The sequence below is a fragment of the Chelonoidis abingdonii genome, chromosome 7 (assembly GCF_003597395.2).
Source record: "Chelonoidis abingdonii isolate Lonesome George chromosome 7, CheloAbing_2.0, whole genome shotgun sequence".
In the NCBI taxonomy this organism is placed as follows: Eukaryota; Metazoa; Chordata; order Testudines; family Testudinidae; genus Chelonoidis; species Chelonoidis abingdonii.
In genome coordinates this window covers 110,508,073-110,523,188 of record NC_133775.1, presented here as the reverse complement: position 1 = coordinate 110,523,188, position 15,116 = coordinate 110,508,073, and the positions used below count along the sequence as shown (strand labels likewise).

At 64.4% G+C, this 15,116-nt stretch overlaps 4 protein-coding genes across 4 annotated transcripts in view; 2 read left to right on the top strand and 2 right to left on the bottom strand.

The window, feature by feature from the left end:
• The window catches only part of SNCB (synuclein beta), a 190,586-nt gene that overhangs the window by 61,092 nt on the left and 114,378 nt on the right, over positions 1-15,116 (top strand). The window lies entirely within an intron of this gene.
• Positions 947-3,148, top strand: GPRIN1 (G protein regulated inducer of neurite outgrowth 1). The gene has a single exon (XM_032789422.2). It carries the CDS (start codon positions 947-949, stop codon positions 2,675-2,677), a length of 1,731 nt encoding a protein of 576 aa, XP_032645313.2. The 3' UTR covers positions 2,678-3,148.
• Positions 9,236-14,559, bottom strand: LOC142047151 (cadherin-related family member 2-like). The gene is made up of 8 exons (XM_075068257.1): positions 14,177-14,559; positions 13,793-13,870; positions 13,497-13,557; positions 12,498-12,622; positions 12,174-12,287; positions 10,184-10,264; positions 9,931-10,000; positions 9,236-9,406 (listed from the first exon to the last, which is right to left on the bottom strand). The coding sequence occupies exons 1-8, from the start codon at positions 14,404-14,406 to the stop codon at positions 9,236-9,238; spliced, it is 930 nt and encodes a 309-aa protein (XP_074924358.1). The 5' UTR covers positions 14,407-14,559.
• CDHR2 (cadherin related family member 2) overlaps positions 14,762-15,116 on the bottom strand; it is a 45,275-nt gene continuing 44,920 nt past the window's right edge. Inside the window, exon 20 of the mRNA XM_075068256.1 lies at positions 14,762-14,884. Coding sequence (XP_074924357.1) covers positions 14,792-14,884 — 93 coding nt within the window. The 3' untranslated portion in view covers positions 14,762-14,791. The remainder of the gene's footprint in view (positions 14,885-15,116) is intronic.

Genomic DNA, 15,116 nt, shown 5'->3' with positions numbered 1-15,116 from the left:
TGGTGAATCGCAGGAAGCCGGGGATGCAGGGCCTGGTCTCCCCCACACTCCGTGACACACGCGCACTGGGGCTGTCAGTGGTGCAGGCCTGGAGCTGGTCAGGCGTTTAGTGCATGCGGGCGCACGTCAGCTCTGCCACCGAGGCGCTGTCTGTACGAGGACAGATGGGCTGGAAGCATAGTGAGCAGCCGAGGGCCTCACCCCACAGGTGCTGGGTGCCTCAGGCTCTGCTTGTAGACTAGGGTCCTGTTGGGTTGGTCTTGGGTCCCATCAAGGCTGAAGCTCTGCCCTCGGGGGAAGCCTGGAGCTGGGGGGAGCGGGACCTGGAGTGGGGGGCAGAGGGATCCTGGAGCAGGGGTGGGGGGACCTGGAGTGTATGTGAGTGGAGCTTGGAGTGGGGGCAGGGGGAGCCTGCAGCAGGGGCGGGGGGACCTGGAGTGTGTGTGTGGGAGCTTGGAGTGGGGGGCCGGGGGAGCCTGCAGCGGGGGCAGGGAATGCCCATGCACAGACGCCAGCTCTCGCCCCCTACAGGGCACAAGCCAGGACTGCGACAGTTCGGCCAGAGGTGGATGCAGCTCCAGCTGCTCCTTGTGGGCAGTGGGCACAGCCTGTGGTTGGGGTGGCCTTGCTCCCCATCACCCTAATCCGTCTTTCCAGTGTGCCCCCCCCCCCATTCTCCTGCTGGGCACTGGCGGCTCCTGCTTCTCTGGTGCTGGGGGCAGAGTCCGGCCCCTGTGGGCCAATTTGCTTTGAGGCAGCCGGGGTCTCCTTAGCAGCGAAGGGGCCGCGGCTGGGGCAGTGGGAGGCCCGTGGGTCTGGGCCGTGCTGTCGGAGGAGGTGGTGCAGAACGGAGCACTGCCCAGGGCTGCAGTGTAACCTGCTGTTGTCTCTATTTCAGAGCCACACGCCAGGCGGTGGAGTAGCATGGGAGAACCCTGGCCAAGGCATGGGCAGCGCTGAGGAGCCGGAGAGCCTGCAGCTGCTCACACAGGAAGGGGCGGCTGAGGACGCAACGAGCAGCTACCTCCAACCCTCCTGCTGTGGGGCCAGCAAGCTGGCCATGAGGAACTGCTGCAGCACTGAGGCCAGCGGCACCGAGCCTGGCAGCCAAGGCAGCACAGAGAGACGAGCCCAGCAGTCCTCACCGGAGCCCACGGCTGGCAGCCGGGCCTTGGCTCTCAAGGGCCCCGGAGCAGGAGCCAAGCGAACACCTGTGGCTGTGAGCTGCTTGGGACAGAACGGTGAGCGGAGCTTGGGCCCCTTGGCGCGGCCCGACGGCTCCTTTGTCCCCCAGGGCCCTCCAGCGGGGGTGGGCGCTGCCATGGCCAGCCTGGGGCCATGCCTCAAGGGGCACAGTAAGGACTCGCCGAGCGCCCCGGCTGCTTTGAAACACGTTGCATTTCTTGAACCAGCCGACACAGACCCTGAGCCAGACGGTGCCGGAGCTCCTGCAGTCAGTCTGGAGCTGGGTCCGGTGCCTCATACGTGCCCACAGGACCGAAGCCAAGAGCAGCCTGGGGCCTGCAAGGGAGCCGTGTCCTGTTGGAGCATGGGAGCCCCCGGCGCAGCACCGTTGTCCGATGATGGCGTGGACACACCCTGTGGAGACGCTGCTGGGAAAGCACCTGCATCTCTGGCAGATGCCAAGGCACAGCTGGGACCCCCGGCTGCCCCAGGGCCAGGGGGCAACGGGGACATGGCGCTTCCTTCTCCTCCGGAAGCAACCAAGGAGTCCACCCCGGGAATGGAAGCAGCGTCAGGCCCGGGAACAAGGCTGGATGCAGGCCCGACCCCGTCAGCCCGAGCCAAGGAGACCAGTCCCCCTGCTCTCTCCATCCAGAAAGCCAGGCCAGAGGCCCCCTCTGCTGCTGCTCCCAGCAAGTCAGGGGAGAGCCAGGCGGCTGCAGCTGAGGTCGGAGGGGGACCCGCCCTGCCCCAGAGCACTACGGAGGGAAGCCCAGCTCAGGAGCTGCAACAAGCAACGGGGACGGAGGTGGGACCTGGGGAGGAGGCTGCTCGGGAGCCCCGGACTGTGGAGCTGCTCTCCAAGACCTACTCATTTGAGGTCACTCCTCCCCCACAGGACGCTGGGACTCAGGACACCGGGACACAGGTCGGCAGCCGAGTGTCACTGGTGTCTGTGGCCATCAGCCCCATAAACCCCCCGGACGGGTCCTCGGCCTTTACCTTCCACAGCCGGGGCCAAGGCCCCTTGGGCCTGAAGAGCCCGGGCCCGGAGCTGAAGCCCTCCAAGAAGGACGCGGAGATGCAGGTCTCCATCCCAGTGGAGACCAGGTCTGTGGCCACGGGGCCCATGACGCCGGTGGCCACGTCTCCCCAGGCATCCTACCCCGAGGTGCACGTGAAAGGGGCGCAGGAAGAGCTGCCCGAGCCCATCCGGGAAGTCAGCTGGGACGAGAAGGGGATGACGTGGGAGGTGTACGGCGCCGCCATGGAGGTGGAGGTGCTGGGCATGGCCATCCAGAAGCACCTGGAGAAGCAGATCGAGGAGCACGGCCGGCAGGTGGTGATGACGCCTCAGAGCACCCGGGCCAGCTCCATCAAGGGGACGCCGCAGAAGGGGGAAGTCAAGCGGCCGCCCAGCATGTTCCGGGTGCTTCTGCAGAGCGTGCGCCGGCCCCGCTGCTGCTCCCGGGCCAGCCCCGCCGTGGAGTGAAGCAGCCGCTCGCGCCCTGGCGAGCTGGGAATGGCAGCCCAGCCCAGGTCGTGGGGTTTCTCAGGCAATCCTGGGGGCTGGGGTCTTGCCCCTCTGGCCCCATCCTCAGCAGCTCCAGGCACTTGGACCCCATGGTCTCCTGCTCACCCAGCCCAGACACTGGCCAGACTGCCCCTCCCCGAGCTGCACGCCTGGGCAGGGCGCGGCCTGCAGAGACTTCAGGCCCCAGCATGCAGTGCTCACCCTGCAATGTCTGCTTCCATTGAGATGGAGCACTGCATGCTGGGACACATAGTCCCCATGCACTGCACCTTGGTCTGCAGGAGGGATTGGCTGCGATTTCGGGTCAGGCTGCGGCTGACGCAGCCGTCCCTCTGCTGGGCAACATCTGAGCACCCCTGGGTGGGGCTGGGGTTTGTGCAGCACAGCTCGTGATGGGAAGGCCAGAAGAAAAGCGGAAGGAGTGGGGGTGGTTGCAGACCAGCCCTTGGGAGCATGTGTGGCAGGGGACCAGCTCCTCGCCTTTCCCCCGGTCGCAAGCTTAGTTTCCCAACGCACAGAACAGCATGGCCCAGGTGCAAAGGTCTGGCTGCCCGGACAGCGCCCAGTGCCTGGGGCTGAGCCCTGGCCGAGCCAGAGAGTCCTGCTGCCCCTTGTGAGTTCTGGGGAGACTCCAGCTTCCCGTGAGCCTGGGCAAGTGGAACCAGCCACGCTCTGCCACCCTGCAAAACTGCAGTCCTGCTCCCCCCTGAGCCAGGCTCCCTGGGGAGGTGGTGCAAGCAGGGCCGGTGCAACCATTTAGGCGAACTAGGCGGTTGCCTAGGGCGCCAAGATTTGGGGGCGCCAAAAAGCGGTGCCCCCCCAAAATATTTTAAATGGTTGCAGCGGCCGCTGCGTAGTCTGAGCTGCCGGCGGCAGCAGCTGCCTGCAGCCCGACAGCTTAGGGCGCCCCCGGGGTCAGCGCGCAGCCGCGACAGCCCAGGGCGCCCCGTGTCGGGAAGCCACCGCAGCGGCCCAGCAACCCAGGGCATCCCCCGGGTCAGGAGCCGCCACGGCGGTCCGGCAGCCGCGGGGCCCGGGTCAGGGAGCCGCCGCGCGGTCCGCAGCCCGGGGTGCGGGCGCCGGGTCATGGAGCCGCCGCGGTGGTCGGAGCCCGGGCGCCGGCGCTCTGGGGTCAGGGAGCTGCCGCGGCGGTCCAGCAACCCGGGGCGCCGGCGCTCCCGGGGTCAGGGAGCCGCGGCTCCGGTGGACCTGCCGCAGGCATGCCTGCGGCAGCTCCGCTGGAGCTGCGAGACCTGCGCGGGGAGCAGCGAAATGTCCCGGCGCCTAGGGCGTCAGAAATCCTAGCGCCGGCCCTGGGTGCAAGCTTTGCAGTCAGGCTGTGCCCTGCTCGCTGGGCTGACCTGGGCTGGCTTTGCCGGCGCCATGTATCGGCCTGTGGTTTGGAGACACAAAGTCCAGCCTCGTTCGGGTTCCTGAGAGGCCCCTGGCTCTGCAGCGCAGCCCAGCTGCTGTCACCGACTCCCACCCTCGACTGAGCTCAGAGCTTTGCAGACGAGTGTCCTCCTCACAGTGGCACGGAGAGGCAGCCTGTAGCCCTCTGCCCCAGCTCAGCCCCACCCTCCCCACACCGGAGCACCCGGGGGCAGGCGCCGCTGCGTGATGTGTCCCTGCTGCAGGTTTAACAGCCACTGGAACCTCCCCAGCTCTCCCCAGCCCACTGGCCGCTCCCGCCCGCTGCACAGATGCTCAGTGGGGGTGCCAGGGCGAGGAGGCATAGCTGTGCCTGCAGATGGCACAGGCTCTGGTGGCAGAGCTCAGGCTGCCCAGTTGTCTCCTACCAAAGGGTTGTGAGTGGAGAAGCGCCGAGCCCTCCGCCCCCAACGAGAGCCTCGGAGAGGAGAACAGCTGGGCGGCAGGCCTTAGCCCTTGTGCCAGGGGAATGGCACTTGCCCAGCACACGGGGTGGCGTCTGCCACCCCCACACCAGGAGGGGCAGGCTCCCAGCAACTGGGTTTCCAGGGAGGGAGTTTCAGGAGGCCCCTGGGAGTCCAGTCCAAAACGAACCTGAACTTGTGGCTTACAGCCAAGCAGCTGGAGGGACCAGTGGGGCTGGGCCAGGCCAGACGGGCTAGTGCTGCCAGACCCAGTAACAGACCCCCAGGCTCCACTTGCTGCCTGGGCCCAGAGCTGCGAGTGGCGGCCCAGCTGGGTAGGGGCAGGGGCAGGGGCCCAGCCTGCTGCCTTTGTTCTCACGTCAGTCAGTCAAGGCAGGTCCCTTCCGCTCCCGCTTGGCTCAGCAGTGTCCTGGGAGATGGGCCCTGGAATCTGAGCTGGTTCTGACCCGGCAGCTCAGGCTCACGTGCTCTGTTCTCGGTGGGATCCCAGCTCATCACGCTCCCGGCACCAGCACTCAGGTGCCCCAGTGGGCTCCACAGAGCAGGGGGGGCGCGTCTTGGAGTCCAGGCCCAGGTGCCAAGGCCACAAACCAAACCAATTGCCTGAGAAACCCAGAGCACTGGGCAACGTTCATGTCCTGTCTGGGAATCCCTGTGGGTCCCTGTGTGGGCATATGTGGGTCCCTGCGTGTGCGTGTCTGGGCGTGTGCATATGTCTGGGTGTCCCTGTGCGTGTGTCTGCGTGTGCATGTCTGGGTGTCTCTGCGTGTGTGTGTCACTGTGTGTCTCTGCGTGTGCATGTCACTGTGGGGGCGTGGGGGCGTGGCTGTGCATGTCCCTGCAAGGCGGGGGACACAGCTGTGCGCCCCTGAAGCCCACATGGTTTTCAGACCACAAAGGGGTTTGTTGGCACTTTTCATGTTCGGGTTTTTCAGGGGAGATTTTATTGAACCGTGTTTGAATTTTCAGGCTTTTTAAAGGACTCATGCGGTGGCGTTTCCCCCCCAGAGCCGCTCACTCTGGCAGCCTGAGAAGCCATTTCCTTTTCTTCCCTCTTCTACAAACTTCCTTCGTGGTGGGATTTCGTAGTTTGTCTCTGGAAACAAAGCAGGCAGGCTGAGCCCAGCCGAGTGCCTGGGTGTGTGGGGGAGTCACAGCTTCTAGGATGCACCCCGGCCGGAGCTGGGGGCAGCACCGCCCCCCACTGCTCCGACATTCACCCTGGCGAAGACCATGCCACAGTGGGGCCAGGGACAGAGCCTGCTGGTGGTTCCTGTGTCAAGCCCTCATCTCCCAGCAGAGCAAGCCCCCAGCACAGGCTGCTTGGGCCTCCTGCCCTGGTGCAGCTCGTAAAGTGACCTGAGCCAGAGCTGCGGAGTGGGAGAGCGGGTGGACGCCGGGGCAGAGGCTGCGCCAGGGAGCTGATCCTGTTGGTAGTGGTGATCAGTGCCCTGAACTTCCTGCACAAGGCAGCTCCTGCTCCGCACAAGGCAACTCAGCCCCAGCCGCCCGGCGCCTGCCCAGGTCCATAGAGCCTGTGGGAAAGGGGCAGAGGTGTCTGGCTCCATGCCACTGCATCCCCCCCCCCGTGATGCAGGAATGTTTGGCGACTGGCCCAGGCAGGAGGGGGCCAGAGAAAGACGCAGAGCTGGCGTGTGGTGAGAAGGACCCAGCTGCTTCTCTCTCTGGGCTGGGTGCCCCCAGGACGCACCCCACTGAATCAGCGGGCTCTGCCCAGGGGGTGGGGGGAGTGAGCAGGGCTTAGGCCCAGCGTGGGGCGTGTGCTTTTGCAGGCAGCTGGCCTGGTGCAGGGGGGCATGGCAGGAGTGTCTTCCCCATGGACTGCCCAGCCCTGGAGCAGGCATCCCCCTGCTTGTTCTGAGAGTCACGTCCCTGCAGTGCTCCCGCTGCTTCTCCCTAGTGCCCTGGAGGGTGAGGGGCCCGCTGGGGGGGACCTAGGGCCCAAAGGACAGTGGGTGTTTGGTGCCCAGTTTCAATGCCACGTGCCTTGGAGCTCACCCCTCCAGGGTGTCCCAACAGGCCCTGCCTGGGCAGGGGGAGAGGGCACTGCTTTGCCCTGCAGGGGGCTCCTGGGCACTGGGGTGCAGCTGCAGGGTCGCTTGGAGGCAGGTGCCTGCTCTGTCTCTCTCACCCAGGGGCACCTGCCCAGGCCATAGCCCAGCGCCCAAGGTGCCACCTGCTCTGCCAGGCCATGCTGTGAAGCCAGATGGTAGCAACTGACGTAGGTGTCAATCATGTGACTTTCCCAGCCAATCAGCTTGCAGGATATCCTGTCTTGCCCCCTACCCAGGTAATGGCGGTGTCCCATGTACATGAGGACCCACCTGGGCCCTTGGGCACCACCTCTGTGCTGGGGGGAGGAGGCCATCACGTTCCTGCCTCTCCAGTCAATCAGCACATGGTGATCACTCACTGGGCTGAAGTACACCTTTTCAGCCAATCAGTGTACAGGATTCCCAGGCAGATGATTGGCCAATGAGGGAGCACTTGATCCCCATAGAACAGTCCTGATTGGCTGAGGAGAGGCCGATTGTAGCTCCCACTGGCTGCAACATTGGCCCAAGTAGCTGGGGGGGGGCAGGAGGGAGATGACCCCCCTGGACCCTGGTGCACCCCATGGTGCCACCTGCCTGTGCTGGCTTCAGTGCTCAGTGATCCAGACATGCGCCCATGTTGCCAGGCGGAGCCTGCCAGGCCCCAGCCGCTCAGGGCAGCATTCCCAGAGCCACGTGGCTGAGGGGCGAGTTCACCCCATTACAAGCACATTAACAAACCCCAAGTGCAAAGGGGGGGGGCGGGGGCAGACATTGCTTCCCTGCACCTAGCCTGGCCAGCGCACAGGTGCCCAGTGGCCCTGCTGGGGGGATAGGCACGGTGGGATAGGTGATGGCAGTGGAGCACTGGAAGGGGTCAGGTGTGTGTGGAGCATGGTACAGAGCTGGCCCAAGCCACTGGAGCCCCTTGCTGGTCAGGCACACACTCCCCCCCACCCCTTGCTGTCCCACTGCCTCCAGCCTATGCCATGGCCTGGCACTGCTCATCACGCTACAGGCAGGGGCATTCAGTGGCAGCCCCACGGGCCACACCTGGCACAGGGGGCTCGCAAAGCGGCAAGCCAAGGGGGCTGGCACACAGTGGCACCTGCTCTGTGATGCCTCAGCCAGCAGCACAGAGGCACTGGGCCATGGCACCCAGTCCCACGCCCGACCTGTGCCCCCCACAGCAGAACACCACCCGCTCGTTCCCCGAGTGCCTTGCAGCTGCGTGGGCAGGTCTGCGACGTGGCCCTGGCATAACAGCTCCCAGGCAGGGCTAGAGGGGAGGGGAGGGTCTCCACAATCCGCTTGCAGAGCCAGAGGCGTTGGCTGGAGCCGTGGCACAGCTGGCCTGCCCGCCTGGCATGCTGGTCTCCGGACAGCGTTGGTGTGCCGCAGCGATCACAAGGACTGAGCCAGGCCAGGCAGCTGCTGGGAGTTGGCCATTTACTTCTTTTTCCTTGTTTTTTTGGGTAAAACTTGTGAAGTTGGATGTTGGGTAATAAAACCTGGAAAACCTGCTCTGGAGGCCTTCCTTCCCCCGAGGGGGAGCACCGCCTTTCCTGGGTCCAGGGGGCGTTGGGCACTGCTCCAGGAAGCCAGCATGCTGCAGCGGCACTTGGCTTGGGGTTGTCTCATCCCCAGCGGCCCCTGGGAGAAACACTTCCCGCCTCCCTGGGGCATGGCCTGTTTGGCTGATACTGCTCGGGCGCCTTTGGACACTGGAAAGTCTTTTAGCCGACTTTGCAAATGCCTAGGGCCCCCGTGCGCCCCCTGCATGCCCATCCCCAGTGTGTGCCCTCACCCCACTGCATACCCCTGTGAGCCCTGCCTTGCCCAGCCCCAGTGGAAACCCGTGTGTGCCTCTCCCTCAGCAGCCCCTTCCCTGCAGTGTGTGTGTGGGGGGATTAGGGCAGCAATCCCGTGCATTGCACTTAGGCCAGGCTACCAGGCCTCTGCCGAAGTGTCACCAGGGAGTCTGGCAGTCGGGGCGGGTTCTGCCAGGGGATGGGCTGCAGTGGCTGAGCGCCACAGCAGGCCACACAGGCCTGGGCCAGGTATCCGGCTGTGCCAAGCCCAGAGGGAAGAGCCAGCCCAGCGTGTGCCAGGGTTTCCCCCTCCCCACCCCAGTCACTCCATGCTGTACCACAGCCCAAGCCAGGGCTCAGCAGGCTCCAGTTCCTGCCTGTGCCTTGTCCTCCACTGCCCCATGCTGACCCCCAGGCACTGTCTCTAGCAGGGAGAGGTAGCTACACATACCCCAATGCCCCCACTGCCCATGCTGGACCACCCCACTCCCCACAGCCCAGCTGCCTGCCCCACAGCCCTGCCTTGCTTCCCAAAGTCCCCTGCTAAGAGCTATGAGCCAGGCGAGCAAGGGGCCCAGACACCTCTGAGCCAGGCTGAGGGGATTCCGACAGTCCTGGGGGCTGTGCGAGGCCCCCCCCACATGGGAAGGGGGACTGCCAGCCCCAGGCTGGGCAGGTTTATTGGCAAGGATGGGCCATTACAGAGCCAGCAGGTCGCTCCAGCTCTCCGCGGGGATCTGCCACATGAGTCCCGCTGCACTGTGGCTGCTCCTCCCCAGCACCAGCCGGGGGCTCTCACAGGTCCGTGGTGTCCAGGCAGGGGTTGCTGAAGGTGAAGGTTGCCCTGTTGGGGTCTCCTGGTCGCCGAGCTGGCTCGCTAGCCAGAGTCGTGCAGTGGGCCTGCAGGACGGCTGTCAGGGGCTCCTCACAGCCGCCCAGCTGCGCCGGAGCCCCCGCCCGGCCCAGCTGGGGAAGGAGAGCGACAGGGAGTCGTGCAGCCACAGTGCACCCAGCAGAACTGCCCCGTGCCAGCCATGAGCTGGACCCATGGCTATGACATCCTCAGCGGCTGCACCGTGGGGTGCCAGGCTGTGAGCGAACGGAAGTGCCAGCCCCCAGGGATGCCCCACCCCTCCCTAGTCAGCTGCGGTCCTGGCTCCACTGAGCAGGCTGGTGTCTGACAGGTGTCAGGACTGTTAATTACCCCCACATGGTGCTGGCTGCCCCCCAGTCCTGGGCTCCCAGACCCACCTCCCCCTCAATCTCCACTCCCAGATGTGTTAGAGTGATGGCGCCGCCAGGCCAGGCCACAACGTGGGCACCAAAGCCAGGGAGCTGCCATGGCCAGTGCCCATGGCTGACACGGCGCGTGGTGGAGGCAGAGGTAATGCATGGCCAGAGCAGGGCAGAGCGCTCCCACGGGGCAGAGCGCGCTGCCATGCAGGCCATGCCCGCCACGGGAGACGTGGGCGCAGGGGCTGCTCACTCACCTGCAGCACCGGGGGACCAGGGCTGCCCTCCGCCAGGTTCTCCACCATGTTTTCATCCAGCGAGTTAAGGCTGCAGGAGAGGGAGCAGCACAGATTAGCCAGGGTGCTGCTGGGCTGGGCAGTGCCCGTCCAGTCAGAGCGCCCACCTGCAGGGCTGAGGGGACACCGAGGGCACAAGGCGGGCCCCCAGGCTGGTCCCCGTGAGGGCCGGGGCACCACAACCCAGCCCCCTAATGACACGTTCCAGTCCCACCTGGCGGCGTCGGCATTGGAGTCCTCGTCAAAGCCCAGGTCTGAAGGGGCGTCCAGCGTGAGATTGAGTATGGGGTTAGCCCTGGGGAGAGAACAACCAGGGGTGAGCAACACAACAACAGCACGACCACACTCACCACAACCACGGCACGACCACAGCCAGCACAACACAACAGCCACACTCACCACGACCACAGCCAGCACAACACAACAGCACGGCCACACTCACCACGACCACAGCCAGCATAACACAACAGCACGGCCACACTCACCACAACCACAGCACGACCACAGCCAGCACAACACAACAGCCACACTCACCACGACCACAGCCAGCACAACACAACAGCACGGCCACACTCACCACGACCACAGCCAGCATAACACAACAGCACGGCCACACTCACCACAACCACAGCACGACCACAGCCAGCACAACACAACAGCCACACTCACCACGACCACAGCCAGCACAACACAACAGCACGGCCACACTCACCACGACCACAGCCAGCATAACACAACAGCACGGCCACACTCACCACAACCACAGCCCGACCACAGCCAGCACAACACAACAGCACGGCCACACTCACCACAACCACGGCACGACCACAGCCAGCACAACACAACAGCATGGCCACACTCACCACGACCACAGCCAGCATAACACAACAGCATGGCCACACTCACCACGACCACGGCACGACCACAGCCAGCAAAACAACACAGCCACACTCACCACAATCACAGCCAGCATAACACAACAGCATGGCCACACTCACCACAACCATGACACAACCACAGCCAGTACACAGCCCAGCCACACTCACCACAACCATGACACAACCACAGCCAGCACAACAGCACAGCCACACTCACCACAACCAGTATACAGCCCAGCCACACTCACCACAACCATGACACAACCACAGCCAGCACAACAGCATGGCCACACTCACCACAACCAGGACACAACCACAGCCAGCACAACAGCACAACCACACTCACCACAACCAGGACACAACCACAGCCAGCACAACAGCCCAGCCACACTCACCACAACCAGGACACAACCACAGCCAGCACAACAGCACAGCCACACTCACCACAACCACAACACAACCAAAGCCAGTACACAGCCCAGCCACACTCACCACAACCAGGACACAACCACAGCCAGCACAACAGCACAGCAACACTCACCACAACCACAGCCAGCACAATACAACAGCACAGCAACACTCACCATAACCACGACACAACCACAGCCAGCACAGCCACACTCACCACAACCACAACACAACTATAGCCAGCACAAAAGCACAGCCACAGTCACCACAACCACAGCCAGCACAACACAAGAGCATGGCCACACTCACCACAACCAGGACACAACCACAGCCAGCACAACAGCACAGCCACACTCACCACAACCAGGACACAACCACAGCCAGCACAATACAACAGCACAGCCACACTCACCACAACCACAACACAACTATAGCCAGCACAACAGCACAGCCACAGTCACCACAACCACAACACAACCACAGCCAGCAAACACAGAAACATCCATGCCCAGCCACACCGCAACAACCGTGCAGCAGCCCAGCCCCCACCCTGACACACTCCAAGGCAGACACCGCACACAACGAGGTGGAGCCATGGGCAGCTGGGGCACTGGCGGGGCACACGCAGCCGGAGGCCAGTCACATGCTGTTGGGCTACCTAGGGGGCCTTGGCTCTTTGGGCACGTGGCCCTTGGTGCCCAGTCGGGTGTAGCATGTGGGGTGGAAGCAGCTCTGGGCCCAGAAACGTCTGCCACAAACATACCCTATGGCACTGCTACCCCCTCTCTGCTTCCCAGTGACCAGTGCTGGGGCATGTCACGTCCCTGCCTCCACCCCCCTGGAGCTCCCCTGGCCAGGCTGCAGCCCCAGCTCCCAGGGATGCCCAGGCAGGTCCCCCCTCCTGCCGGCCAGGCTCACCCCTCAGCGTTGTATTTGTTTGTCCCCGGGATGGCTGGCCCCTGCTGGGCCACGCTGGCTGTCAGTGTGGATGCCACCTTCAGTGCTTTCATGGCCTTCAGCTTCCTCCTGTAGCTGCAAAAGCAAACAGTGGGTGGGTGAGCGACGGGCGTGGCGCCAAGGGCAGTGCTGGCTGGGGCAGGACCCGGGGACAGGCTGGTACGTGGCACGGTGTGGCATGGCAGTGGTACAGGACAGCACGGGCAGGAGCAGCAGAAGGAGGTATGGGGCGGGACAGGCAGGTGTCAGTGGGGTTGGGGGCCGAGTGGGTGGGGACTCTCATACCTCCGGCTGGTGGCCAGCAAGGCCAGCGTCATGACGAGGAGCAGCAGCACCAGGCCCCCAACCAGCCCCGCGATGATGCCAACCAGCTCGTTCTCCTTACTGGGCTCCACCGCTGTCCCGGGGCCCTGGGTATAGAGACACGTCACCCCCTGCACCAGGATCCCACCGATGCATAGGCTGTGCCACCCCCCCAACCCCAGAGGGGGATCCAGCCAGCAGCCTGGTCACTGCAGTGCTAGAGGGACCCTTCTGTCACAGGGCAGTGCTGCCCAGAGTGTCCTGCAGTGTGCCCGCCTCCACCCGCCTCCTGCAGCTCCCCAGGAACCCATGCCAGCCGCACAGACTCTGCGATACCCTCCCTGGGGCCAGTTAATAGCAAAACCCCAGTGCAAATAGCCCATACCAGCCCCTTGCTCACCCCAGGGTACTGCCCTTAGCCCATTGACATGGCATACACCATGCGCCAACGTCCTCCACCCAGCCCTGTCCTATGCCACTGCCAGGTCAGCCATCCCAGCCCTTCCGGCACAGTGCACCCCTACTCCTCCTGGCTGGACCCCCATCTCTCTGTTGGGAGCTCGTCCTCCCCAGGGGAGCATCCCTCATCCCCGGTCCCCCAGTCCTGTCCAACACACAGCCTCCCCTGCCATCAGCCTCCTCGGGCGGGCTGCTCCAGCTCTCTGGGGGGGTCAGCCAGCAAACCTCTCTCTGCTCCCCTGCCCTCAGCCTTCCCCTGGGACACCCACCCCCCTCGCAGTGCCCCAGGCCCTGGTAGCTCCAGCTGACCCAGGCTGTCGCCAGGCTCCCCTAGGTACCCGGCCCCGATGCCCCCTCCAAACCCTGCGAAGAGGCGGCTGACACAGCTTTCAGCCATGGCCCTAAGGGGGCAGGTTCCCCCATGCCCTGCCCTGCCCTGCCCTGCCCTTCCTCCGGGAGGAGACAGCATGTCCCAGCCCAGCTGGCTCCTGCGTCCGCCTGCCCCGGCTCTGCCACACTCACGATAATGGTCAGTCCCAGCTGGATCAGCTCGCTCAGCGCCTGCGAGTTGCTCTGGACCAGTCTGTTGAGGACACACCCCAGATGTGAACCTGACTCATGCTGGCCCAGATAGCCCTTGCTTGGGCATCCCACCCACGGTGCCCCCCAGACCTCTGCCCATAGCGCCCCCCCACGGTGCCCCCCAGACCCCTGCCCATGCCCTTCCCAGGCAGCCCTCTGCACACACCCGCTGCTCACAGCACCCCCCACACACAGACAGCCCTCTGCCTGCCCCCCTGCCAGCTAACCCCACTCACATGCTGAGTTCGTTCGCCCCCAGGGCCGTCCCGTTGCTGTACACGAAGTACGCCTCCATCACGGACTTCTCCTGGGCCCTGCAGGATGTGAGCCAGGAACGCATCAATGCCAGCCCCAGAGTCTGTCCCTGCCACAGCCCAGCGGTGCCATCCCACACCCATGGCCCCCAACCTGGCTCCCCGCTCATCTCGACTGCAGACACAGGGCCCAGGCCCAGCAGTCGCCAAGCACCCGGCTTTCGCCTGCCTTGTCGTCATCCCCTGCCAGAGTTACACCCCACCAACCTCCCCCTCCCCATCAGCCTGCGCCACCCCTCTCCCAGGATCCTGCCTTGGCCACCCCCACTCAGCCTGTGCCCTGCCCCCTTCCCACGCCTCGGGTACCTGGACGATCTGGACTGCAACACATCTGCTTCGGACTGGATCACTGCCACGTAGACCGTCGTCCTGGTCGCCACCGTCAGAGCCCTGGAGCGAGCAGGGGGGAGGCTGGTACATGGGCTGTGCCCCAAGTCCGCAGCCCCAGAAAGCCCCAGTCTAGCTGCCTCAGCCCTCCACTCGCAGGCCCAGGGGTGGGTAGACACGTGCCACTGGCCAGAGCCAGGTGGGGGCATCTGGTTCTCCCCTCCAACGTCACGGGTCAAAGCTGGTCCCGAGTGGGAGCACACCTGGGCACATGGTGCCCCAGGGGCCTTCCCCACTGGCCAGCAGCACCAGGTGGCTTGGGCATTCAGGGCCCTGCCGGTGCGGCCCGTGGCCCATGCAGCAAGGGGCTGGGGAGCTACAAGGCTGATGGGAAGGTGGGACTGGAATAGTGGGGAGAGGTGGGCACTGAGCCTGCCACAGGGTCCTGGGCACCAACGGTCCTCTTTGGGGTACACAGCACCGTGCCGTCTGCACACGCGTGGGGGCAAATGGCCGCCAGGAGACTTTGCAGATGCAGGGCAGGACATGTCAGCCCTGCAGGCTGCCCCGCCCCGTCTGTGCCCAGGGACCCCCTCACGCTTTGATCTTGTCTGAGTTCTCCTGCACTTCATTCACGGAGGTTGAGAAGACCAGCCGGACCCGGTAGCTCTGGTCCACGGTGAAGATCTGCAGTGGGAGGAGGGAGAGCCAGAGGGTGAGCCAGGCCAGGTGTGGGCACGGTGCCGTGCCCAGTGTAGAACTGATAAATGAAATTGTTTTTAATTGTTCACTTTATTAATGTAACTTCTGTTCACCATCCACTACACTTGTCTATATTGTAACTTCTGTTCACTGTTTGCCATATTGGAATTCAAACCCCATTTTAAAACGCTCACTCCATTTTGTAAAAGCTTCCTCC

Coding starts and splice junctions, on each gene's coding strand:
- GPRIN1 (XM_032789422.2), top strand. CDS start 947: ATGGGCAGCGCTGAGGAGCCGGAGAGCCTGCAGCTGCTCACACAGGAA.
- LOC142047151 (XM_075068257.1), bottom strand. CDS start 14,406: ATGCCCCCACCTGGCTCTGGCCAGTGGCACGTGTCTACCCACCCCTGG. Junction 12,623..13,496: donor AGCTGGGACTGACCATTATC/GTGAGTGTGGCA, acceptor CTCTATACCCAG/GGCCCCGGGACAGCGGTGGA. Junction 12,288..12,497: donor TTGCTGGCCACCAGCCGGAG/GTATGAGAGTCC, acceptor TTGCTTTTGCAG/CTACAGGAGGAAGCTGAAGG.